The 25,850-nt window shown below is 52.3% G+C and overlaps 2 protein-coding genes across 10 annotated transcripts; one reads left to right on the forward strand and one right to left on the reverse strand.

Moving 5' to 3' along the window:
* Nucleotides 1-679: 679 nt before the first annotated feature.
* On the forward strand, nt 680-20,269 carry GRPEL1 (GrpE like 1, mitochondrial). Of its 9 annotated transcripts, XR_013417207.1 has the most exons (8): nt 700-771; nt 4,620-4,782; nt 6,695-6,776; nt 16,408-16,721; nt 16,886-17,111; nt 17,709-17,998; nt 18,824-18,924; nt 19,748-20,269. XR_013417207.1 is itself a non-coding variant. In XM_028848093.2 (7 exons), the coding sequence occupies exons 1-6, from the start codon at nt 710-712 to the stop codon at nt 18,880-18,882; spliced, it is 906 nt and encodes a 301-aa protein (XP_028703926.2). In that variant the 5' UTR covers nt 700-709; the 3' UTR covers nt 18,883-18,924; nt 19,748-20,269.
* Nucleotides 12,495-25,809, reverse strand: TADA2B (transcriptional adaptor 2B). Its single transcript, XM_015137955.3, has 2 exons — nt 25,332-25,809; nt 12,495-15,066 (listed from the first exon to the last, which is right to left on the reverse strand). Exons 1-2 carry the CDS (start codon nt 25,599-25,601, stop codon nt 14,074-14,076), a joined length of 1,263 nt encoding a protein of 420 aa, XP_014993441.1. The 5' UTR covers nt 25,602-25,809; the 3' UTR covers nt 12,495-14,073.
* Nucleotides 25,810-25,850: the final 41 nt, after the last annotated feature.

The following is a 25,850-nucleotide window of genomic DNA, read 5'->3' on the forward strand; positions in this document are numbered from 1 at the left end:
TTGTTTCCCGTTTCACCAGAACTCACTGGTTGAGACGGAGACCCCAGCGCCTTCTCCTCTCCGCCTCGGGCGCCCGGAGAAGCAGGGTCGGGGTGGGGGCGCCTTCCCAAGCGGTTGCCTCCGCGGTTATTTCTCAAGCACCTGCGCCGCCGTTTGGGTGGCGCTCGCGCCGAGGCTTCAGTTTCATTTAGCAAACATGGAGTGCTCCGCGCCGATCTGGAGCCAGGGTGTGAGGGTGAACAGTGCTCCCCACGCTCGTTCCCAGAGCAAAGGGAGGCCCGGAGTGTCAGCGCACTGGCGGGTGCAGGCCGGGAAACGGGAAACTGGCACTGGGCTCCTACCCAAACCCCGGCTCCGAAGCCCCTGCCGGCTCGCAACGCGCACGCCCCAACCCGGGCTCTGGGCCCACCCCCTCACGCTGCCTCCTCATTGGCTCCTCCCGGCATCGCCACGCCTACTGGAGGCTCCTCCCAATGCTCACTTCACCTTTCACCTCTTCGCGGCCGCCGGTAAGCCTCAGGCCCCGCCCACCGAGGGGGTGGAAATGCTCTTCCGTGACCCACAATTATTGGTGACTATTGCCTGTCCATAACAGGAAAAGCGGTTACGGATTGGCTGAGGCGAAGTAGTAGGGCGGAAAAGTGGGTATAGCTGCCTGCACGCACGCTTGGTGCGTGCGCGGCGACGGCGGCGGCAGGCAGTGGCAATCATGGCGGCTCAGTGCGTGAGGCTGGCGCGGCGCAGTCTTCCGGCTTTGGCGTTGTCTCTCAGGTAAGGGGCACTTGGCCTCCCTCAGCTGAGGTGGGAGCGCGACCTCCCGCTCCGATGGGGACCTTTCCTGGCCCCGGGGCCTCCTCCCCGGCCCCGGAGCTGGGCATCCCCAGGCTCGCGGTTCCCCGCTGCGGGACGCGGATCGCCCCGCTGGGGCCTGCTCTGCGGCCAGGCTCTCCGTTCGGGGCTTTGGAGAGGCCGAGCATGGCCACCTGGGCGGGAAGGGTGGAGTGGGCGGGCGCCGTGTCAGGAGAGTACCGCAGCACTGGGGCGTCTGGCTCGGAAGGTACGGTGGTCCACGTGCGCGTGTGGTCCAGGGCCAGCGGCGACGCCTCGCGCGCGTTCACGACCTCGGCGCTCACGGGCGCAGAGGCAGCCGCAACTTGTGTGGTTGAAAAAGCGACCAAAGAAGCCCGAGACTTGTCCAAGGTCACGCAGCGAGGCCGAGCCCGGCCGGGTGTGCCCTAGGCAGGAGCTGTTACTCATTTCCGTGCGGCGGCTCGAGGCCGGGGCCACAGCGGTGATCGGGAAACTTCGTGTCGCAAGGTGCGTGTTGCCCGTTCACGGGCTTTTTCCACTCGGCCTCGAATTCCTTCACTCCACCTTCTCCAGCGTCTGAGATCAAAAGAGCAGTCGAGCCTGTGCCGCTGCTGGACGAAGAGTTTGTTGAGACAAGCGCACATTTCGGGCCTGAGGGCCACGAGAGTCAGTGCCCTTTTTTTTTTCAAACCTGCTGCTTCTGCTTTTTAAAAGTTCTACCTCAGAAGTTAGTATGGCAAGTACTTGCTGGAGGAGCTGCCTAGAACCAAGTTATTGATTAGAGAAGCCACTGAGGGCCAAATTGGCCAAAAGCTGGGCAGCGAGAAGCGGTTTTTCCCTGAAAGAGAGCAGGTAGGTGAGGTGAAGATCACTTTCAGTCGAGGTGATTAAGGGGTAAGTGCGAGCTTAATAAATTATATCTTAAAAACATAGGAGCCAAGAGCAGCGACCCACGTGGAATACTTGAGTAAAAAGAATTTGGTAAAGTAATTGGTGGTTTTGTATTGGAATTAATTGCCAGGAAAGCGACCACCGAGTCATCATCATTTCTGTCTCTAGAATGGTAGTTCTGTGGAAAGATGCTCAACTAGGGAAAGGGAGGAGAGCTGACTGGTAGTCATAGCTCTCAGAGTAGTTACTGGGCTTTCTGAGACTCAGTTTCCCTCTGCAGAACGAGATGGCCCTGGGTGTGGGTCCTGTTGCATTCCTGGCCACACTTTGTGTTGGCTGTGCTTTGGAAAGGGGTCAGTGCAGAGCTGACCTGCAGAAAGGCTGGTGGCTGTCACACCCCCAGGCAGAACAGCTGGAGAGGGAGGTGGGCTTCACAACAGTATACTCAGTTTTTATTTAAATTCTTAGTTTTTTAAATTCACAAGAGTAAAAATATAAAATGGTCATCGCTCTCCACCCCCATGGCAAGACTGTAAGATGCTTCCACTCCACTTCTTTCCACAGATCTGAGATAATAATAAGTACACAGGATTTCTAGTTTGTCTTTACAAAAATAGGATCCTGTTTTGTGTATTTTTCTGTAAGTTGCATTCCTTAACAGAACACCCAAAGTGTATCCAATAAATGGCAGTTTAACCCATTTTTAGGAGCTGCATAATATTCCAGATTGTGTTAGCAAGTTTATTCAACCATTTCCTCACTGGCAAATATTGTTTCCAACTTGTCGCTCTGCAGTGCTGCAATAAACAACCTTGACTGTAAGTTCTGTGTGCTGGCAGCCTTCCTATTCGTTGAAGCAGTTTTAATCTGGGAAGAAAATTTAATGTAGCTTATTCTCAGATTGGACTGGCCTAATTTAAAAAGAGGTCCTGGCCGGGTGTGGTGGCTCACACCTGTAATCCCAGCACTTTGGGAGGCTGAGGTGGGCAGATCACGAGGTCAGGAGATCATAGACCATCCTGGCTAACATGGTGAAACCCTGTCTCTACTAAAAAAAAATAATAATAAAATTAGCCAGGCGTGTTGGTGGATGCCTGTAGTCCCAGGTACTCCCAGTACTGGGGTGAGAGGGGTCTCGGGCTTGTGAACGTGGGGTTGAGGCGGGCAGATCACGAGGGGAGGAGATTGAGGTCATCCTGGCTAACACGGTGAAACCCCATCTCTACTAAAAATACATACACAAAATTAGCCGGGTATGGTGGCGGGCGCCTGTAGTCCCAACTACTCAGGAGGCTGAGGCAGGAGAATGGCGTGAACCCGGGAGGCGGAGCTTGCAGTGAGCCAAGATGGCACCACTGCACTCCAGCCTGGGCAACTGAGCGAGACTCTGTCTCAAAAAAAAAAGGTTCTCTGGTCCTGGTGAAGAAATCTAGGTTTTAAGACTTTATTTTATCATTCGTTAATGGCTTTGTGACCTGGGCTTATCACTTGGTCTTGGTCTAGTTCACCATACGTACCCCATGCTTTCCTGTCTTCATGCCTTTGTCCAAGCAGTTTATTCTTCCTGAAGCTGCATCTATCCCGTCATTCCACCTCTGATCCCTTTTGTGTAACTCTTAGACGGAATTTTCTTCTTGTTGCCCAGACTGGAGTGCAGTGACGAGATCTCGGCTCACCGCAACCTCCGCCTCCCGGGTTCAAGCGATTCTCCTGCATCAGCCTCCCAAGTAGCTGGGATTAGGGGCATGCACCACTATGCCCGGCTAATTTTGTATTTTTAGTAGAGACGGGGTTTCTCCATGTTGGTCAGGCTGGTCTCGAACTCCTGACCTCAGGTGATCCACCTGCTTTGGCCTCCCAAAGTGCTGGGATTACAGGCGTGAGCCACCGAGCCTGTCTTAATCACTTTTAAATCCCAAATTACAGTTCTTTGTGTTTAGATACCTTCTTTTTTGCAAGATCTCTGCTGGGTCTATCTTTGTTACCAGGATCAGCAATAGGCTGGCCTCACTCTAGTAGTAGCTATTCCATAAGTAGGTGGTTAGGTCTGGGCAGACTGTCTCAGTCACCTTAGAATGGAAAGAGAAGGAGGTTAGTACTATTGTGTACCAACTACTGTAACTTGGCACATTGACATGTAAGTTTAGGCATGTACTATAGAAGATCTTATAAAAATAAAAAAAGACAGGCACAGTGGCTCATGCCTGTAATCCCAGCACTCTGGGAGACTGAGGGGGGAGGATCACTTGAGCCCAGGAGTTCGGGGTTACAGTGAGTTATGATTGTACCACCGTACTCTAGCTTGGGTGACAGCGAGACCCTGTCTCTAAAAATACATAAGAGAGGCCAGGTGCGGGGGCTCACGCCTGTAATCCTAGCACTTTGGGAGGACAAGGCGGGCAGATCACTTAAGGTCAGGAGTACAAGACCAGCCTGGCCAACATAGTGAAACCCCATCTCTACTAAAAATACAAAAAATTAGCCGGGTGTGGTGACGAGCGACTGTAGTCCCAGCTACTCAGGCAGTTGAGATGGGAGTATCCCTTGAACCCAAGAGACGGAGGTTGCAGTCTGGATGACAGAGCAAGACTCTCTCCAAAAAAAAAAAAAAATATATATATATATATAGAGAGAGAGAGAGAGAGAGAGACAGCAACCCTGTCTCTAATATATATATATATATATGTTAGATCTAATAAAGGCACACTGTATATGACTTACAGGTTTTATATTTACTATTTACTAGTATAGCTTCTATATGTCAAGTACAGTGTGCCTTTATTAGATCTAAGAGAAATGTTTTCTCCCCAAGTAATAGTAAATAGTTTGAAGCTATTTTAAGTTTCTAAAATCATACATCTGACTTTAATAAACACAAAAACAAAGTCTTCGTTTCTCATGTGTGGACTTCCCTGTAGGCCATCTCCCCGGTTGTTGTGCACAGCCACTAAACAAAAGAACAGTGGCCAGAACCTGGAAGAGGACGTGGGTCAGAGTGAACAGAAAGCAGATCCTCCTGCTACAGAGAAGACCCTCCTGGAAGAGAAGGTTAAGTTGGAGGAGCAGCTGAAGGAGACTGTGGTGAGGACTGTCAGGCTCCTGTGGGAGTGGGCTTGGCTGAACTGTTTCTCTCCTGGGCCATATAAAGGTTCCAGGCTTCATTGGTGACGGACTAAAGCCAGAGTTAAGCCGTTGTCCACGGCCTGCAGTGGGCCCAGGTGGCAAGTTACTGCCAAAGCAAAGACTAGAACCCAAATCCTATGTGGCTGTGGTTCTGGCAAGAGAATGAACTTTACATGCTATTATTTGTCATTGAATTAAAACTTAAAATCATCTTTACAAATGAGGAATGCTCAGTATGGTTGTTGAGGTTGGGACTTAGGAGAGGAAGCAGAAAATTTCAAGTACAGGAGTTGGGAGCCGGAGTATGGTTTTATGTCATGCTCTCATAGGCAGGTAAGAGGTTTGTGAACTAGGAACATGAATTCTTACTCCATGTGAAAACACATGGGTGGCACAAATCAAGTTCTTTAAGGATTTGAGAATGATGACAAACCCTGAGTGCTGGCACCATTCCAAACCCGTTACATATGTTAATCCTGGCTGCCAGGTGCGGAGCCAGGACTTGAACCAGGACCATCTAGACTTGGAGCTCTTACTCCTTGCCACTGCACAGTGATTACCTGAAGACTGAAAATGGATGCAGTCTAGAGGCCCCCACAGAGCAATTTAGTAAATGTTAAAAAGAGAAAAGCTAGCTGGGCGCAGTGGCTTACCCTCTGATAGCACTTTGGAAGGTTGAGGCAAGAGGATTGCTTGAGCCCAGGTGTTCAAGACCAGCCTGGGCAACATAGTGAGACTCCATCTCTAAAAAAAAAAATAAAAATTAGCTGGGCGTGGTAGTGCACTCCTGTAGTCCCAGCAACCCAGGTGGCTGAGGTGGGAGAATTGCTTGAGCCCAGGAGGTTAAGGCTGCAGTGAGCCAAGATTACTCCACTCCACTCCAGCCTGGGCAGTAGCGCAATACCCTGTCTCAAAAAAAAAAAAAGAGAGAGAAAAGCTCAGATGAGTGATCTTACAGGAAGATGGTGAGACATGAGGAATATACTAGAACTCAGATGATGATTACACAAAGAGTGTTTCAACTGAGCCACCTCTGGGTAACATTGAACATAGCAAAAGATCCTGAGTGCAGCTTTTATTAAGCTTTCGTTAAGCTACCCTCCTTAGTCATATTTCAAAGGCAGTGATATTACTTCTGTTTTGACTTGCAGTTAGTTACACAGCCATTTTCCAATCAAGCTCGCTTTCCTATGACTTTGTTCCATATTAATATAAATCTCCCAGCCGGGTGTGGTGGCTCACACCTGTAATCCCAGCACTTTGGGAGGCTGAGGTGGGCAGATCACAAGGTCAGGAGATGAAAACCATCCTGGCTAACACGGTGAAACCCCGTCTTTACTAAAAATACAAAAAATTAGCCGGGCATGGTGGTGGGCACCTGTAGTCCCAGCTACTTGGGAGGCTGAGGCAGGAGAATGGCATGAACCTGGGAAGCGGAGCTTGCAGTGAGCCAAGATCACACCACTGCACTCCAACCTGGGCGACAGACAGCAAGACTCCGTCTCAAAAAAAAAATTAAAAAATATTTAAAAATATTTTTTTTTTGGCCGGGCGCGGTGGCTCAAGCCTGTAATCCCAGCACTTTGGGAGGCCAAGACGGGCGGATCACGAGGTCAGGAGATCGAGACCATCCTGGCTAACACGGTGAAACCCCGCCTCTACTAAAAAATACAAAAACTAGCCGGGCGCGGTGGCGGGCGCCTGTAGTCCCAGCTACTCGGGAGGCTGAGGCAGGAGAATGGTGTAAACCCAGGAGGCGGAGCTTGCAGTGAGCTGAGATCCGGCCACTGCACTCCAGCCTGGGCGACAGAGTGAGACTCCGTCTCAAAAAAAAAAAAAAAAAAAAAAAAAAATATTTTTTTTATTTTAGGAAAAATATAAACGAGCTTTGGCAGACACTGAGAACTTGCGGCAGAGGAGCCAGAAATTGGTGGAGGAGGCAAAATTATATGGTACGTTCAACATAACATGGTGTTGATTCTGAAAAGAAGATAATGGGGTGGGGAAGGGGAAGGCCATGCATATGGAAGTGTCAGAGAGCAAGGCTGTGGGACGGGGGGCCCAGCAGTTGCATCCCCTGCATTTTTTTTTTATGATGGCCCAACAGCAAAGGTGTCTGGAGGAGCAGAAATAAGTAGCTGAGACTAGCATGAAGAATTGTAAATAGGTGTGTCCTGCCCCACACAGAGACCTCGGTGGGAACCTGCAGCAGGTCAGCCTCTGATGCCCATCCGCTTAGCCCTCCGGAAGTAACACTGGCATCACTTCAGAACTCCCAGCGTGCTATATGCATTGCCACCTTTGGATGTTTTTGTCACTGTTCTTCCCATTTTTACAGTTGAGATCATTGCGGTTTAGTCACCTGCCCCACATCACAAAGCTGGTACATAACCCAGGCTCCCAACTCCACAGGCTGGTGTTTGAGTGCTGGCTGCGGGCCTCTGCGTGACGGACAGTGGGTATTAGAGGTGCAGAACCTAAGGCTCAGTGGAGGGTAAAAGGCTTGCCCCGGGTCAGACAGGGTGCGAGGCTACGTGGAAACTAAGAACCAGAGTCTGTGCCGCGTTCACAGAGATTGAAGCGCTCCTTGAAACACTTTTTTCCTGGATGCTGTGGCCTGTTTCTTGGTATTCTGCCTCTCTTTGTGGTAATGTGCTTTGTTGGTTCTTACCCTTTCTGACCTGTAAATGTCTGGGCTCTTGGGACTCAGTACCAGGCCTAGGTTCTCTCCCCTTGCTGTGCTCCCTGGGTGACTTACACACTCTTATGGGCTTAATGGCATCCACACACAAGTCTCAGCTTCAAACTCGGATCTTCTGAGTTCCAGTCCTCTATATCTTACTGCTTACTTGACATCTGGGCTTGGATGTCTCAAGGGTATTTTCCCCCCTTTCTTCACATTTTAGTAAATTCTAAATTTAGTAAATTCTGGGTCTCATCCCACAAATAGCTTTTGAGGGTTTTGTGTTGTTGAAGTTACTGAGCTATTGGAATTCTGAGGCAACTGATTTGACAAGTTATTAAATAGCCTCCACATCAGGTCAGCAGTGCTCAGGTTGGAATTGCCCTGTGCAGTTGGTACGGAGTGCAAATGATCTTCTTTAACTTCAGGCATTCAAGCCTTCTGCAAGGACTTGTTGGAGGTGGCAGACGTTCTGGAGAAGGCAACACAGTGTGTTCCTAAAGAAGAAATTAAAGACGATAACCCTCACCTGAAGAACCTCTATGAGGGGCTGGTCATGACTGAAGTCCAGATCCAGAAGGTGTTCACAAAGCATGGCTTGCTCAAGTTGAACCCTGTCGGAGCCAAGTTCGACCCTTATGAACATGAGGCCTTGTTCCACACGCCCGTTGAGGGGAAGGAGCCGGGCACAGTGGCCCTAGTTAGCAAAGTGGGGTACAAGCTGCATGGGCGCACTCTGAGACCCGCCCTGGTGGGGGTGGTGAAGGAAGCTTAGCTGCTATTGATGGGGTGGGTGTTTTTAAACTCACTTGCTGTAACTCTTAAGGCTGGTTCATTGTTTCTCATCTTTGAGTACATGTGACCTTTTCCCAAACCTTGTTGGAAACCTTAAGTAACCAGTGGCTAAACAGAAAATGAAGCGGGTTGCATAACTGCGTTAATGAACTGTAATTTGGGAGTCTGTTCCCTTTTAGTGCCACGCGTTGAATAGTTCCACATACTTAGAAGAGCTCAGCGGGGCTCTGCCAGGTCTCCTGAGCATCATGAGTAATGTGTCTGCTCAGACTCTGCTGACACCAAAGTATTTTAAACAAATAAAAGGTCTTGGGGAATTCTGTTTGGCTACCTGGACGCGCCAGTCTGCACCGTGTGTCCCTGCAGCTCACTGTGCGCGGCGCATGAGTGACTGGCATCTTTAGCCCATCACATTTCATTCGCTGAAGGAAAGGCAAGAGTTGAAACATTTTCCATAAAAAAAATGATCTTTGTGAAGAACATAGTGAGTTCGTTTGTCATCAGTCAACAGCGGCTGAAACTGACCACTGAGAAATGGGCGTGGGCACTGACAATTCTCAGCACCATTATTTGGCCAGGAATTGAGCTTGGCTTGGCGAAGGTCCTTTTACCCTGTTCTGTTCATCTAAATGCAGACATATTTAAATCATATTCAACTAGTTACTAACAACCTCAAGGTGTATTCCCTGGCAAAATGGACTTTCTCAAAATAGGACTGCACGCTTGGTGTACTTTAAATGTTAATGTTTAATTTAAAAATTTTATTTAAGAGGATTAAAGCCCTAATGTTTATTTTCCTACTTTCTGATAACAATTTTGTGTCCACTCGTGGAGATCCTTGCCACTGAGGCAAGCATGGCTTAGCCTTCCCATTCTCTGCTCCAGCCCTGAAGCTGTCAGCTTGACATGTGTGTGCGTGCACACTCACGTACACACATGCACACACTTCTGCACGGAAAGGGAGAGCCACACTCGCCCAGTGCAGCTGCAGCCTGGCATGGTAAGAATGTGAAACACCTAGGAGCCACAGCAAGGGCACAGGATTTGCAAAATCGTCTTGCGAAAGGACTGTGTTCCTCATTTGCATGGTCATCTAGGGCTTAGAAAAAGGCTGAATGATTGGAGTCTCTTATGAAAAAGAAAAGAACCTTTCGCTGCCTTTGCTTCTAGAATTGAAGATACTGGTGAAAGCCATTTGCTGCCTAGAAAAGATGGGGCAGTTTATTTCACTTCTAATTTTAAAAGATGCAGGTAATGGTCCCATAATACTTCAGCCTGGGATACCATTCCCAACATGTTCCACCTTTAAGATGCCTTCAATTAATGTGGTCAGAAACAACTAAAGGCAGCATGTATATTGGAGAAAACATGACTGGGAGCTCCAGCGCTGCCTGTGTGCACGCTGTGGGGTTGTGAGTGCATCATCACCCCTGGAGCTCCAGAGTAAAATGGAGGCTAAGAAAAGTAATTATCAACTCATTTCTGTGAATATTTGCAGTCTCCTCCCTTCTCAGCTAGAGCTGCAGTTGCTAAAAAGCACTCAACTCATAACCTAGAGGCAATATAGCTTCATATGGTAAAATATTTTTTATAGTAACCTTCAGGCATCCACAGTCATATGGTAAGTGGGGTATCATCTGAAATGCTTAGAACCAGAATTGTTTCAAACTTGGGGGTTTTGGATTTTGGAATATAGTCAAGCATGGCTTAACCACAGGGATGTGTTTCTTCCTGTGAACACCACGTGTACCTACATGTACCTAAAAACACAGGTGGTGTAGCCTACTCCACACCTAGGCTATATGGTGTAGCCTATTGCTCCTCAGTTGGAAAGCAGTTACTGTACTGATACTGTAGGCATCTGTTAACACAATGGAATCTGTGTATCTGAACATAACATACTGAAGGTACAGTGAGAACAGTGTTGTAATATGTGGCCCCTCATTGACTGAAACGAGATTCTCTGCTTGACTACTTGCATTATACTTGCTAGTTAAGTGTCCCCAATCCCGAAATCCAAAATGCTCGAAATGAGCATCTCCTTTGAGTATCACGTAGGCACTCAGAAAGTTTCCGATTTTGCAGCATTTCAGATTCAGGGATACTCAACCTGTAACAGGAAAATGTCTTTTAATTATGTATATATTTACAGTAGAAATTAGATTTGTTCAGCTACATTCTAGTTACTGGATTTAGCATAATTGCAGCATGAGTCAAGTGTGTGTGTGGACAGTCAAAACCAGAACTGGAAGTCTCAGAGGCATCTGCAAGTAGGTCTGGATTCCTGAAAGACTCAGACCCATTTGGCTCTCTCTGGCTGTACTGCTGCTTTGAGGGAGGAGAGCAACTGGTACGAAGGAGTTTCTGCTTAAGAGAAAGCAATTTTAGGTCGGGTGCAGTGGCTCACGCCTGTAATCCCAGCACGTTGGGAGGCAGAGGTGGGTGAAATCGCCTGAGGTCAGGAGTTTAAGACCAGCCTGGCCAACATGGTGAAAAACCATCTCTACTAAAAATACAAAAAATTAGCTGGGCGTGGTGGTGGGTGCCTGTTAATCCCAGCTACTTGGGAGGCTGAGGCAAGAAGAATCGCTTGAATCCAGGAGGCAGAGGTTGCAGTGAGCCAAGATTGTGCCATTGAACTCCAGCCTGAACAAGAAGCACGACACTCCCTCTCAAAAAAAGAAAAAAGACAAAGCAACTTTAATCTTCTGGAGGAAAAACTGGTTTGATACAAAGTACCAAACTTTGAAGTATGTCATGTGACAATCTGTATCTCTTTGAACTGTGGCTCACCCCTAGCTCTGTGTGGCTCAGAGAAGACATCTGACTTCAGAACCAGAGGTAAGAAGCAAGCGGTAACACTCTTTTGTTCTCAATGTGTTTAATATGGAAAAAGGTCATCAAAACGGTAGGCAGGGTTGCTGTTTTTAATACATTCTTGGGATGTTGGCCATTCAGACAGCATTATTTAAAATAGATGAGTTATCCAACTTTTTTGACTCAAAGATAGTTTGCTTAAAATTTTTTTTTTTTTTTTTTTTTTTTTGAGACGGAGTCTCGCTCTGTCACCAGGCTGGAGTGTAAGTGGTGCGATCTCAGCTCACTGCAACCTCTGCCTCCTGGGTTCAAGCAATTCTCCTACCTCAGCCTCCCAAGTAGCTTGGACTACAGGTGTGCACCACCACACCCAGCTAATTTTTGTATTTTTAGTAGAGACAGGATTTCACCATGTTGGCCAGGATGGTCTTGATCTCTTCACCTTGTGATCAGCTCGCCTCGGCCTCCCAAAGTGCTGGGATTACAGGTGTGAGCCACCGTGCCTGGCCTAGATTTTAACAAGGCCTAATTCCATGAGATTATGCTGGCTAATTTATCATGAGAATTAAATATAAAAATGTGGAGGCTCTGAGCTGCCAACAGAGGTAAGGACTACCATGATGGGAATAGTCGATGGGCTAAGAGGCAGCCAATCACAACATTACCATTCCCTTGTGACAAAGGGTTATTACTTTAACATAAATTAATTATACATTCATTATGGTGTTTTAAAACAGTCAAGCCTAAATAAATTCTTCATACCATCAAAAAGATATACATACTAAAAACCTGCTTAAGCACAAAGTTTTTCATTTGACAGCTCTTGGCCTGGACCATACACATTAACAGGGATCTTCTGCTTCTTCAAGCTTAATATAAGTCTGGCAATCATTTTATATAAAAATAAGATTAAATTTAAAACCTCACCAAACTAGGATCCTGGCATTGTAGAAAATCAGGGAGACACCAGAATAGCTAAAACCCATGGTTCCCAAGCAAGCTTCCATCCAGTCACCTGGAGGGCTTGTGAAAACCGCTTGCTGCACCCCACCGTACACCACTTTGATGCAGGAGGCCAGGTGGGGCCTGTGCATCTGCATTCTAACAGATTCCTAGGGGATGCTGCTGCTGGGCCAGGAACCCCACTTTGAGGACCACTGGGGCTAAGACAACCGTAAAAACTTAGCACCATCTCCATCACTGTTCAGTGGTAGCATCAGCTTTCTGTCATCCGCATTTATTCTGCAGGGGACAGTGTGGAGGTGGCCCTCATGATACCACTGCTCAGTACTTTGTTGTCAAAAGAGAAGTTCTGGGCTTAGCTAAAAGAGCACTTCTCTGTCAGCATGCAGTATAGTTTACAACTAAAGCCATATACAATATATTTGAAATGTTTTATTTAATGCTGAAAATTTTACCCTAAGGGACAGAAGGATGTGTAAAAAGAAAGGAAAAGGCACAGTAATTAAGTCATCCTTAGAAATGATGAGGTTTTCTTTCTTTCAAATAACTTCACTTTAATGTAACTTCAAGCCCATTCTGGGAGGTAAACAGTCTCTTGGTACCTATGGGGCCCGAGAGGCAAGTCAACCTCCTTGAAGAATGGAGCGCTGGAGTCTGAGCACTCCACAGACTCTTTTTAAAGCAGGGTCTTGGACCGGAGAACCCTGAGCAGCTGGAAGACAAAAGACTTCCTCAAGTTTCCGGAGGAAGGTACCGTGGACATCCTTGAAAGAGGGCCCCAGAGAAAAACTTGTAGGCAGGGCTGTGAAGAAGCCATTTCTGAGTCTGATTCAAGACAGTGAACAGGGAGCAGCTTGAGGCTCAGGGACACCACCCCGGCTCCCTCGTGCTCAGCCAGAACCACCGCCAACCAACCGGTCAGACGGCTCTCGCCTGGCTAGTCTGAGGCCTCAGCTGGCACGGGCCTGGCGACACTCTTAAAGATGCCTAGCCAGGCGGGCATGCTCACATTTTCAGTGGAAAGGTACTTGCAACTGAAGAAAATCCTGAGGAAGCTGACGCCAGAATTCAGAACTCTCAGCCTTGAATTTTATACAATGGGTTCTTCCAAGTGAAATGCACTGCACATCTAACAGCAGCACCGAGCAGGCCCAGGAAAAGGGTTGAGAGGGCCTGGCGGTCCACACGTGTCCTACGTCCCTCCCACTAACGTGCTTTCCCATTCGTGGGGACGTGGCCACTATGGGAGCCTGCCCAAGGGGCACGGCTCTACCCAAAGTGAACCAGCAGGCTCTGGCCGTATTCGAATGAGGCGCAGGGTCAGCTGTGGGGTTTGGGAACTGCAGGCTGAAACTGCTGCCGCGGGTGAAATGGAAGGTCATCTGGTTGCTGTGTTCAACAGATTCCTCTTCAGTTCCCAACAAAATGCCAGCCTATTGTCCTCTGGCCTGATTTTCCTCATCTGCTCCAAGGCGGAGGAGTCTGGGCCCAAGCTGCCCCCATGTAAAGTGCCGCGTGCCCGGGGCCGCGCTGGGGTCAGCTGTGGGCAGCGTGGGATCAGAAAAGGGGAGCCTGCAGGCAGCCCCGCCTGAGAAGAGCTTGCATCACCAGGAAATAGCTGGTGGCTTGTCGGTCCAGCAGGAAAACACTGCTCCTGTCACCCACAATAGCTTTTGTACCAAAGGGAAGAACACTCAAAAGGAAATTATCCAATCTCACAATAAGCTCCGAACTGAACAGGTAAAGGCAGAGCATCATCTCAGTGTACGACTTGCAGAACTAAGTTAAAATAGACACGTTTGCCTCCCCCATGATCCAATATAAGATTGTTACTATTGCTGCTTTCAGAGGACCATGAAAAGAATTTGTCTTAAAAAAAGGAACTCCATTTGTTTAAAAAAGAGCAACAATGGGGAAGCGGCTCCCCTCCACCAAGTCTTTTGGCTGGCGCGCCGTCTGAGCATCACTCTGGCTTTCAAAGCGTCTCAGCTTCAAGACGCGTCCCTGGAGATCCAGCCGCTTTCTGTGAGGAAATTCAAAATCCTTTTCTTTAGGACTTTGTCCAGGTAGCTAGGAAGGCGGCTTTTCGAGGGGATTCCTTGCCGCTTCTGGAGGTGGTCTTTAATTATAATAGTCTTCACAGTCACGTAGCGGGCCGGACTCAAGTTTAAAGAGCTGCAGAGCACCTTCTCGCGATCCGACAGGAGCTCGAAGCCCGGAAGGTTCTCAATGGCGGCGAACTCGCCGTCTTTGCCGTCCTCCTTTCCCCGTTTGGAGCCCGCTAGGTTTTTGTTCTCCTTCCTCTTCTCCCGTTTATGCCGCGCTGCCTCGTACTCTGCCGACTCTTCCATCTTGGTGATCCCGTTTCGCCGGTACCGCTGCAGTTCTCGGATCTTGGCCCGGAGCATTTTTTCTTTGTGCATGTTTTCAAAAAGGTCATCAAACTCCTTGCATGACATGAACTGGTACAGCGGCCTCAGCTTCAGGCGCAGCTCCTTCTCCTCCTTGGTGATCTTGCGCTTCAGCGCCTTTTCCTTCTCCTTCTTGTCCTTCCCCAGGAAGGCTGGCACTAGATTGTAGTCACGGGCGATGTTCTTCCGCCGCTGTCTCTCTTTCAGCTTCCGCACGTACATGTCCACGTGGGCGCGCTTCAGCTCGATCTCCACGTCGTCGTCGTCATAGTTAACAGAGAGCCCGCTAATGAGCGTCTCGGCATCCTGGTCATATTCGATCTCGTAGTCGTCCCGCAGCGGCATGTAGCCCAGCTGCTGCTGCTCGGCCACGGAGATGTCCAGTGGCGGCAGCGGGGTGGTGAGGCTGGGTGAGAGGGGGCCTCCGCTGGGACAGGTGTGGTCTGTCACACGGTTGGGGATGGTGTCAGGGATGCAGGCCTTCCCCAGGTTCCCGTGGATGTACATGCTCACGTAATGCTCCATCACCTCTTGGGGAGTCCGGGAAGCACCGACGTGTGCAGCCATATCTTCCTACGATGACAAAGGGCAGAGGTTACTCCCAGCGTCAGGGTGTCAGATTTAGGTTCTGCACAGATTCTCTTCACGTTTTTACAAAGGTTGACCTAGAGTACTTCCTACAGCACCGTTACCCACCCTCCCCAAAGGCATTTGGTCACACACACTCTCATGAGCTGGGCTCAGGGGAGAGATGACAATGTTGGAAGCAACACACGTTGTTTCTATACATGAAGAAGTGAAGACCCAGAGAGGCACAAGCTGGCACAAGGTCCTGGGGTGAGCTGGTGGCAGAGCTGAGGCCAGAACCCCTGGCTGAGGTCTGGACTTTGTTCTCATTCCCCACCTGGGACCAGAGGAGCACACCTGGTGCTGCCATTTTGTACCGCAGTAAACCCTGGACTCAGGGGCTGTGGATCTGAATGTCCCAGGACACAGCTGGGCAGGCCAGGGAATGCTGAACTCGCCTCATTCAGACTAGAAAACGGGCTTGTCCCAGGGTGTGAGGCCAGGCCAAGTCCATGGCACTGCAGGAGGGACCCAGTTCTACCATGTTGCCGCCTCCTGGAATAGAAAGGGCCAGGACACTTCTGTGACACTTGTCCTGGCCGCACACCCATCCTGGCCTTCATGCCCGGGGGGCTGGCATGGCCCTTTCCTAGGCAGTGACTGTGGATGATGGGCCTGTGGCTCCTCAAGGGAGCAGGCCTTCATTTCTAGCACCTTCCACGGTTAGCAGCTGGCTGGGAGTCTGCCACCAGCTGAAAGCATTCATCATTCCTACAAGAGGGTAACCCATAAATATAAGGTTTAATGGGAGGAAACTGTGTAACTCCCTCAATCTTTTCCTTCTGCCGAGAGGCCTCTTCCTCAAAGTCAACCGCTAAAGCCACTTCAGAAAGTAACTGCCCAAAATGCGCACTCATTCCCTGGCCACCGCCTCTCAGCCACCCAGCCCCCACCTGCCTCTGCCCGCCTGGGTGTGGAACCAGCGCTGTAGCGCTGCCTGCAGCACAGCCAGAGGCCCAGCTGGAACCGGAGGGACCCGCGCCCCACCAGGCTGATGACTATGAGCTGGAGTCAGGGAGAGAAGTGCTCTGGGCTCCAGGAACGGACCCCACAGCTGGGGCTTCCTCTGGCACACGTGCCTGGAGACCTCCCCCTGCCACCTTGGGGCCAGGAATGCCCAGGACTGTGACTACAGAAGGCAATGCCAAAACTCAACTGTGGGGCCTCTTTGAGACTCATAAAGTAAAAATATTCGAGCTAAATGTTGATTGTGCTCTTAGAGGGCACTGACTGCTTCTTTTAGAAACATCACTGTTTGCAGCAAATCTGTTCATTTTCTTTCCCCAGGAGGCATGTGGCCTAAAACAAAACACAAAACCAAGTCACAACTATCTCCAGCACCTGCTGCCACTCTGTGGGACCCAGGCTGGTCACTGCCCATCTCTGAGCTCCAGGTGTGTCACTGCCAAAAGAGGGGACATGTGCAGCCCCACGCACCTCACATGGGTGAGAAAAGGCTTCGGGGCCAGAGTGGGCCCCACGTGGCGAGCGCGAGTCCCCTCTCATGGAGCAGCTGGGGCAGAGGCCACTGGGAGCTGGTGCTCTTCCCCCACAACCTTGGGGCCAGGGAGCCCCAGGATCCGCAGTGGCCTCTGAAACAGGTAACTACCAGTCGTGTCCACCTAATGGAAAAACAGTCCCTAACGCCTGCCCTTTAGGAAGGAAAGGGTCCTGTTGGGTGGAAACCCTGGGTGAACATCCTGGGGTGCCTGTAGGGTGGGAATTTCCATCCCAACGCCTCACGTCTGTGCTTCCACCCCCCCAGGCAGGCAGCAGGGGCAGAGCCGACCTTGGCCTGTGCAGCTTCTCCAGCCCTCGGCACCAGCTCCTGTCCGAGGCTGCGGAGGGGCTGCTGCATACACAGCCAAGTCAAGACGCCAGTTTCCAGGAGGCTCCGATGGCTGCTGCACCAGGTTCCCAGGCACATGAGGCTGGGTGTCCCCTTGCCCCAGAGGCTCTGTGGTGCCGGGCTGCTTACCCAAGGTCACAAGGTGAGCCAGTGGGGCCCCCTGGCATTGGCCCTGGTCTCTCCAGCCAGTGAGACCAGCAGGAAGAGGCCTGCAGACTTCTCACTTGCAGAGATGTTTGTAAAATATCTTACTTACTTGGCAAATTTTCAAGTTAGCAACACTAGGTCAGCCTCCAAAATCCTTCAGAAATCTGGAAGTCTGGGAGCACGAACCCATCAGCGTCAGCCGGACTCCTGAGTGTGCCCCGCAGGGTCTACAGCTGTCCCTGGCTCCTGCCTCCCACCTCTCAGGAGCTTCCCAGCACCCAGCCAGACATTGCAGGCCTGGCAGCGCCCACCCTGCTGGAGGTGCCCTTTGCTCCTCATGCCCAGACTCAGGGCCGGGGCCCACCTGGTAGGGCGGTGAGGAGGCAGGTGCGGCCACAGCGTGTGCTCCATCTCAGCAGCTTTCCCCAGCACTGGATGCTGTCAGCTTCCCTCCCACAACTTCCCTTTATCCCTCAAGACCAGGCCGCCAGGTCCAGGAAGGCTTCAGTGACCCCCAGGGCCAGGCTCAACTGTTCCATCGCTTGCGATCCCTCTCAGCTTGTTTCCTGACCTGCCATCCCTCCTTTTGCAGGTTTTACCAATACAATTCAAAACAACAACAGATAACTACATCTATGCCCATCATCCCACTCAGTCCTGCGTTTCCCACAGAGGAGAAGTGTTGTTACTGCCCTATGGTTTTCAGATAAGGAAAGTAAACCTGAGGGTGAGCCCCCGCCAAGGGCACGAGGCCAGTGAATGCTGAGCCACTTCAACACCAGGCAAGGTGGCTGGGAGCATACACCCGTCACCACGCGCCCCCCACCATCCCGAAATGCAGCGCACACCACAAGGGGCTCCTAGCCGCTTCCTGATGTTGTGGTAAGAGGCAGAGCAAAGCCGGACCACTGGGCTTCTGCTCTTCTTTCTGGAACAAGCATGCTGGAGAGGTGCCACAGCTCAGGCTGACCCTGCCCCCGTGATGTGCAGTGAAGCTCAGGCCTTTGCACCAGGCGTCGTGCCCGAGGCTGCCAGCCCTGCAGGCTCTGGAGCATCTCCTGTCCCAGGCGATGCTGCGAAGCCCTGTGGCCCTGCTGTCCCTCGGTGGCCCCACTGCTGTCCTTTCCTCACCCCCATCTGGTCTGTGAAGGACGAGGCAGAGGACAGCTCATCCCGGCCCCAGGCTGGGCTTCCCCCGGTGGTTTGGGGCCAGGCGTCATCTCCAAAGGGAGGCGCAGCTCCAGCTCCTTTTGCTCCAAATGAAGAAGCTCAAAAAGCCAGGAAGGCTCAGTTCCCCAGGGAGCTGGGTGTAAGGGAGCGGGTCCCACCAGGGAAGGGCATTCTGTGGGCAGAGCTCTTAAGGAGCAGCTGGGTACACTGGTGGCCCCTGCAGGGCCAGGAGGAAATGGAATCCGTGGGACAGGGGACTGAACCATGTCCTAAAGGACAGGAGGGAACAGAGCACGGTAAGAAACACACCAGCCACAGGCCGCAGGTGGCAGCGCAGGAGGGCTCCAAGCCAAGCCCATGCATGCATTTCCCATCTGCACAAGTCAGAGAGCCCTGACATGTCACCTGCCTGGCCATTCCACAGAAGCGTGCAGACATGGGAGGGCCCTACCTGCCACCCAGGCCATCAGCCCCTCTTAGGAGCTCCATGCCCCACGGGCTCCAGGCTGACTAGGCTGTCCTCATCACCTTCCACAGCAAAGTCACTCCAGCACCTCCAGTCTCAGCTCAGCCTCAGACACTGGGCGGACGACTAGGGCCACCTGCAGCTGGCGGCAGGACAGAGCGGCCGGGCAAAGGTAGGCGTGGATGCCAACAGCCCTTGGGGCTGGCACACCAACTCAGTCACAGCCATGTGGTGGCCCCTGGCTCCTCCCTCTTCTAGCCTTGTCTGTCACATTTAGAGAGATGACTTGAGGACACCGGGTCCCCCTGTCTCTTCCCCTTCCCTCCTCCCTGCTCCAGCAGCTCAACTCTCAGCACAAGCATCCCTCTGATGCCGGAGGCGGGGGACTCACTGGCTTTGCAGCCTATGCTTCCAGGTGTCAGACCTTTCGGAGACCCCACTGTCCCTGGCCACCGCCCCCAGCCTGTTGCAGCGGGAAGCCCTGTGAGCCTCAGTTCTAGGCCTCTCTGAACTCAGAGACCTCAGTGACTTAGAGTTGTCTTTGGCCCTCAAGGTGACTGACACCTTCAGGTCAGATAAGGCGACCTGTGACAGAGATTTCGAAAGTGGCATTCCTCACTGTGGAAAACAGCAGGGTGGTTCCTCAAAGAGCACACACGAGGCCAGGCGTGGGGGCTTAGCCTAACCCCAGCACTTTGGGGGGCTGAGGCAGGAGGATCACTTGAGCCCAGAAGTTCATGACCAGCCTGAAAAACATGGCAAGACCCTGTCTCTACAAAAAATTTAAAAATTAGGCGGGTGTGGTGATACATGACTGTAGTCCCAGCTACTTGAGAGGCTGAGGTAGGAGGATCGCTTGAGCCCAGGAGATGGAGGCTACAGTGAGCCATGATTGTGCCACTGCACTCCAGCCTGGGTGATAGAGCGAAACCCTAAAAAAAAAAAAAAAATTACACACAGAACCTAATCTAGCAATTCCACTTTTATTTACCCAGAAGAACTGAGAGCAGGATCTTGAAGAGATCCCTGAACACCATGTTCATAGCAGCCTTATTCACATTCGCCAAGAGGTGGAGGCAACCGAATGTCCATCACAGATACGTAGATAAACACAATATGCCACAGAGATGACAATGGATTGTTCAGCCATGAGAGCAAGGCCGTGCCAATACATGCCACAACACAGATGATCCTTGAGGACATGATGCAAAGTGAAATATGCCAGTCGGAAAAGGACAAATCCTGCAGGATCCACTTATGTGAGGTCCCTAGTGCCACAGGCGGGAAGTAGAATGGGGGTGCCAGGGGCTGGGGAAGGGGGAGGGGGAGTGAGTGTTGAATGGGGACAGAGTTTGAGTCTGGCAAGATGAGAAAGTTCTGGAGGTGGCTGGTGGTGATGGCTGCACAACACTGTGAGTGGACTTAATGCTTCCAGACCTGAACACTTAAAAAGGGTTAAAATGGTAAATTTTATGTTACACATACTGTACCACAATAAAAATCAATATATTTTTAAATAATTTTGAAGTTTTATAAAGTGACATGTCTTACCACTCTACCCCAGTGGTTCTTAAAGTGAGGTCCCACAGTGGCCGCAGCAGCAGCACGAGGTTGTTAGAAATGCAGATTCTAAGCCCCACCCCTGACTCAGCAGCTTGGGAGGTGGGGGTGACTCATGTGAGCCAGGCCTCCTGGGTGTCCCGCTGCGGGCTGGAGTTGGAGACCCCCTCTGCGCGCCCTGCCCCTGCCAGCCACTCTCCCATCCCGGCTCTCCCTCCCGCTCCCGCCATCCTTAATGGCGATCCCTGGAACCCCAGCAGGACGCTCAGGCTGGGGCTGACGCACAGTGGAGCCTTCTGCCCTGTAGGAGAAGGTAAGGTCCCCCTTCCCATGGTTCCCAACCGCACCTCACAGCTCCCTGGGGTTCTTTTCATCCATCCAAATTTCTAGACCTCGGCCTCAGAGGTGACAATCCCGCAGATCTAGGGGGATCCCTGGGAATCCTAGTGGATCCTGCAGCACGGCTGGTGAACAATGAAACGGATGGTTCTAGGCATGCAGTCAGAAGCCTTGGGTTGAAATTCCATGTTCCCACATCACCCACAGTTGTTTCCTCGTTTGTAAAAGCGGGGAGCACCTGTCTTGGGGATTAGGGGACGGGGAGATGGTGCGGGGTGCGTGTCAAAGCACCTGCTCAGGGCCTGGCACTGGCAAGCAGCCACTGGGTGATCACAGAGCCTGAGCCGGCTTCAAACCCCAGTAACGCTCTCGCACCCGGCACCCAGGGCTTTTCACCAGCTTCCTCCATCACCCCAAGCTGGCTTTTGCCTGGCCCTGAATACACCAGACTCTTAAAACACAAAACCCTTCCTTCAACCACACTCTCCTCTAACTGCACAGCCATCTTATGTCCTTCCCTCCGCAGGACATCCTGAGGCCCACTTGCCCACACAGCACCTGCCAGGTGAGGCAGCTGTCTTCCTCCTAGCCTGTTCTCACCACAGGGGCTGGTCTGTACCAGGCCCCGAGGCAGTGCTAACTGAATGAATGAGTGAGAGAATGAATGCACGCACAAGGCAGTGATCATCCATGTGTCTGGCCTTCTCCCGCCTCCTGGGTGTCCATCATCATCTCAAAGGGTGCAGCTCTACTCAGGACACCCCACCTGGCTCCAGGAAGGAGCCTGAGTGTTGACGTGTGTGCACGAGGCCTTCCATGGTTCACAGAGAACTTCACACACTCATCTGATTCAAAACCACAAGGGCCAGCTTGAACCCCACTTCGCCACCAAAGCCCTCCTGACCACCACCTGCAGAGGTGCACTGGCCCTCCTCAAGCTCCTCAGTGTCAGTCCAATTTCTTTGGCAACCAATCAACAGCTTCGGCTCCTGTGCCATAGCTGCAACTTGCCCTCAGCTGTCACCTGTGTTTGTGTCTGTGTTCCTGTGCTCCAGCAGGGCCTGCATCCTCTAACTCTTGGAATCCTGCACAGAACCATCTAGAGACGCCAAACCCCGCTGATCTGACTCTGGGTCACTGCTTGCCAACTCTTTCCCATTGTCGCCAAGGTCCTTTAACCTGTTCTCTCTGCCCCTCACTATGAAACACACACGGCAGCACACAGGTTGTCCCTAAGCCCCCAGCTGTCACTGTAAACCCTGCTCAGCTACATCCTGTCCCCTTCAGGTCCCATCCCCCAGCCCTGGTACAAAGTGTGACCACAAAGCTGCCTGGTTTGGCCACAACCCACCCTCTCCCATGAATCCCACATGCAGTAGTACAACCCCCAGGCCAGGTGTCACCAATTGACATCTGAAAGTAGAACTCAACAAGTCTCAACTTTCTTTACATCACTGTCCCCAGCCCCCACACCATCTCCTTCCACACTCACAGTCGCGGCCTAGGAGCCCAGGCCCTGCCCCCACACTAATCTCCAGTGAATCAGGTCAAGCCCTTCCACTCCATCCACTCCTGCGGTGGCACCGACGGCCTCCCAGCCTGTGACCCACATTGCCTAATGCTCTCACCCACGGGTTAGGGCCCAGGCTTTGGAATCACACAGGCCGGCATTCATTCGTGGCTCTATCACATGAATGCCATGGAATCCCTGACAAGGCGCTTAGTTTCTTAGAGCTGCTGTTCTTCAACTGTAAGAATAAGAACCCAACTCCCAGGGCTGCTAGGAAGATCCCACAAGACACGTATGGGAAGAGCCTGGCCCAGAGCGGACAGAGGCAGTGGGACACGCCAGCTCTGTGCACATAGCTGGATACATGCTCAGAAGAGACCGCCCATCTCAGAGCTGCAGAACAGCCTCAGAGGAAGAAAAATAAAGTCCCAGGGGTTAGCACAACGAGGCTCTGCCAGGGAGATGGCAGCATGACTGAATACTGGTACCTCACCACTCCGGGGGAGGGGGCGGGGGTCACGGGCCAGCGCACCCCCTGCGCCCTGGCTGCAATGCAGGCTCTCAGGCCTCCCCGTGGCCTGGCGCTGGTGCCGTGGGAGAACGCCCTGACCGCAGCCTGGCCAGGCCCCCTGTGCACCAAGCCCAAGCCCAAGCCCCATGCCCTTCCTCTCCTGGCTCTGTCTCCTCTAACAGCTGAGTCAGAATCTGCATTTTCACCAGCTCCCCAGGTGGTCTGTGTGCACATTAGTTCGGAAAGTATTGTTTTAGAAGACAGGCCTCTCCACTTCTAGCCTGGTTTCTTCCAAAACCAAATAAATGTTTTTGTTCCCCAGGTATTGTGTTCTGTGTATTTTCCACAGTGCCGCAGGGAAGGCAGTGCAGACAGTGTAGTTAAGAGTACAGGCTCTGGCCGGGCGCGGTGGCTCAAGCCTGTAATCCCAGCACTTTGGGAGGCCGAGACGGGCGGATCACAAGGTCAGGAGATCGAGACCATCCTGGCTAACACGGCGAAACCCCGTCTCTACTAAAAACACAAAAAATTAGCCGGGCAAGGTGGCGGCGCCTGTGGTCCCAGCTACTCCGGAGGCTGAGGCAGGAGAATGGCGTAAACCCGGGAGGCGGAGCTTGCAGTGAGCTGAGATCTGGCCACTGCACTCCAGCCTGGGCGACAGAGCGAGACTCCGTCTCAAAAAAAAAAAAAAAAAAAAAAAAAAAAAAGAGTACAGGCTCTGAAGTCAAACTGGTCCATCCAAAGCCAACTGCCAAGGGCTGTCGGGAAAATGTCCTGAGATACGCACAGATATGCCAGCAAGGCTCTGCGCCTCCTTAGCTGCTAACATAGAGATAATTGCTGGGATGGTGAAGGGAAGAGCCCTTTGAGGCACTGATATGTAAGTGGAAAGATCGATCCTGGGCCATGATTTTGGGGGAGAGCACTCTAGGTAGAAGAAATATAAAATGATCAAGGGAGGTAACAGATGAGATCTCATTGCTCAACACTTCTAAGGCAGCCTTAACTGAAGTAAAAGCCACTGAGGCCGGTGTGAGGCGCTCTGTGCTTCCAAAGCTCGCTCTGGTTATGGTGTGTGGAATGGGGGAATAGGGTGCAGGGGGAATAACGAACAAGGAGGCTCCCAAAGTGGTCAAGGCAAGAAGTAAATTATCAGCCGGGACTACGGCTGTAAGAAGTAGTTTGTTCTGGATGTACTGTGAGGAGACAGCTGATAAACTGGATCAGGAACTTAGTGGAACAAGGAACTAAGGAGTAAGTCAAGAGGACACTGAGAGGCAGATAGGACAGGGAGGTGGCTGGACATGGATGGCTGTTGCTAAGGAGGAGCTCTGGGCCCAGGACCAAGTCAGTACCACACTTTAAGCTCCCTGAATGGAGGGATAAAGGCTTCTCTTTCCTTCAGAGTCCTCCGCCACTGTAGAATCTGCACGGAACACAAGCTCAGTGCATATCCACAAACAGCATGGAAGGACAAGATGGGCCAGAGTTTCTGAAAAATGGCGATCCCAATGCTGGTGGCCATTAGGTAAGGATTTGTAAAGGACCATCTTCTCTAAGGAGCTGGGAGGAGAATCAAGATTCCAGGGCTTCAGAATGGGTATATGAGGCGGTCCTGAGACTCTTTCAGGAAAGGAAAGCAAAAGGCAATCAAAGCAGCCCAGGCAGGACTGCTGGAGACGTGGCAGCAGATGGACGCTGTTCCGAGAAGCAGGCACCTGGTGTAGCAGGGGAAGACTCTGCAAAGCTAAGGGCGCTGGGGTGTCTCACTCCCCTCCTTCTCAGGGTGCCTGGGGATGGCCACATGCCTTTGGTGGTTATGAGTGGGAATACGGCTAGAGATTTTCTCCTTTCTAACACGGATGCAAGCTTCCAGAATGAAAGGAGAGCTGAGAAACCGCCCAGAGAGAACAACCATGTTCCTCTCTCAAGGACAGAACCTAGCACACGATGTTGCTAGCGTAAGTGGATCCAGTCCAGCTCTCACCGCTCCCCACACAGAGCTGTCTCTACAAAAACCTCAAACGTAAAGAGAGCAAAACCCAAGCCCCAGGCCTCCCAGGCCAGGCCTCTTTGTTCATTCTTTACTGACCACTCGCACAATGTCGTGGGTTGTGGAGACCCAAGCATTAACCAGGCACGCTACCCACAAAGAATCTGTGCACTGGCACACCACACAGGGCACATGCATACAATGACAGAAAGCAAACGGGGCCGCCCCAGAGACCCCGAGACAAGCCGCAGGGCGCCCACCGTTCTCCCTCCCTGGTGCTCCCACCGCTTTCTGTCGAGTCTGTGGGCCTGCCTGACTCCACGAACTCAGGTAAGGCACCGCGTCTCGCCCAACGTCTGCACTCCGCAAACGCCTGTGAAGGTGTCCCTGAAGGTGAGGGAAATGGCTCTGCTGTCAGAAACCAGCGTTCAAAGCCCCACTTGGCCCCGTCTCGGCTAGGTGACCTTGGGGGCGTCACAGCCTCTCTGAGCATAGGTTCCGACAGGTGCCCGACTATAAACCGGCAGCGTCGCCCTCCCCACCTCCGGGGCCTTCCGGGGTGCCGAGCGGAGCGAGCAGGTCCAGTGCTGCCTGCGCGCCCGATACATGAGAGGCGCGGGCCTTCCTGTGCCCTAGCCGGGACCCGGCCCCTGTCGCGCTGCTCACCCAGTTTCCGAAGCCGAACTGCTCGATGGCGTCCAGCAGCAGCTGCTCCTCGCGACTGGTCCAGCCGCCCTCGGCCTCGGGCCCCCAGAGCGTGAAGCGCCCGCCGTCCACCAGCTGGTAGCCGTGGTAGCGGCGGTGGTGGCCGATCTCGGCGCCGGCCGAAAAGCACTCGGGGCACAGCTCGATGTCCTGGCACTCGGTGCAGCGGAAGCGCAGCGGGCTCACCTCGGCCAAGCAGTACACGCAGTACTTCTTCCCCAGCTCCGCCATCTTCCCCCGCTCGCCGCCCGCCGCCCGGCCCGCCGCAGCCGCCGCGCCCCCGGCCGTCAGCGCCCCGCCGCCCGCGGGACCCGCCGCCGCCGCCGCGCACAAGCAACCGCCGCCCGTCGCCGCGGCTGCCGCCACCGCGGCCCCAGCCCAGCAGCCGCCGGAGCCAGCCAGCCGGGCCGCGTCCCGCCTCAGTACGCAGGCGCCGTCCGGCCCGGCCCGGCAGCCGCCGCCGCGGCCGCTGTCGCCCCG

This window comes from Macaca mulatta, chromosome 5, assembly GCF_049350105.2.
Source record: "Macaca mulatta isolate MMU2019108-1 chromosome 5, T2T-MMU8v2.0, whole genome shotgun sequence".
NCBI lineage: Eukaryota > Metazoa > Chordata > Mammalia > Primates > Cercopithecidae > Macaca > Macaca mulatta.

Coding starts and splice junctions, on each gene's coding strand:
- GRPEL1 (XM_028848093.2), top strand. CDS start 710: ATGGCGGCTCAGTGCGTGAGGCTGGCGCGGCGCAGTCTTCCGGCTTTG. Junction 772..4,619: donor GCTTTGGCGTTGTCTCTCAG/GTAAGGGGCACT, acceptor ACTTCCCTGTAG/GCCATCTCCCCGGTTGTTGT. Junction 6,777..16,407: donor GGAGGAGGCAAAATTATATG/GTACGTTCAACA, acceptor TTCTTTCCCCAG/GAGGCATGTGGCCTAAAACA.
- TADA2B (XM_015137955.3), bottom strand. CDS start 25,601: ATGGCGGAGCTGGGGAAGAAGTACTGCGTGTACTGCTTGGCCGAGGTG. Junction 15,067..25,331: donor AGTTCGGCTTCGGAAACTGG/GTGAGCAGCGCG, acceptor TTGTCATCGTAG/GAAGATATGGCTGCACACGT.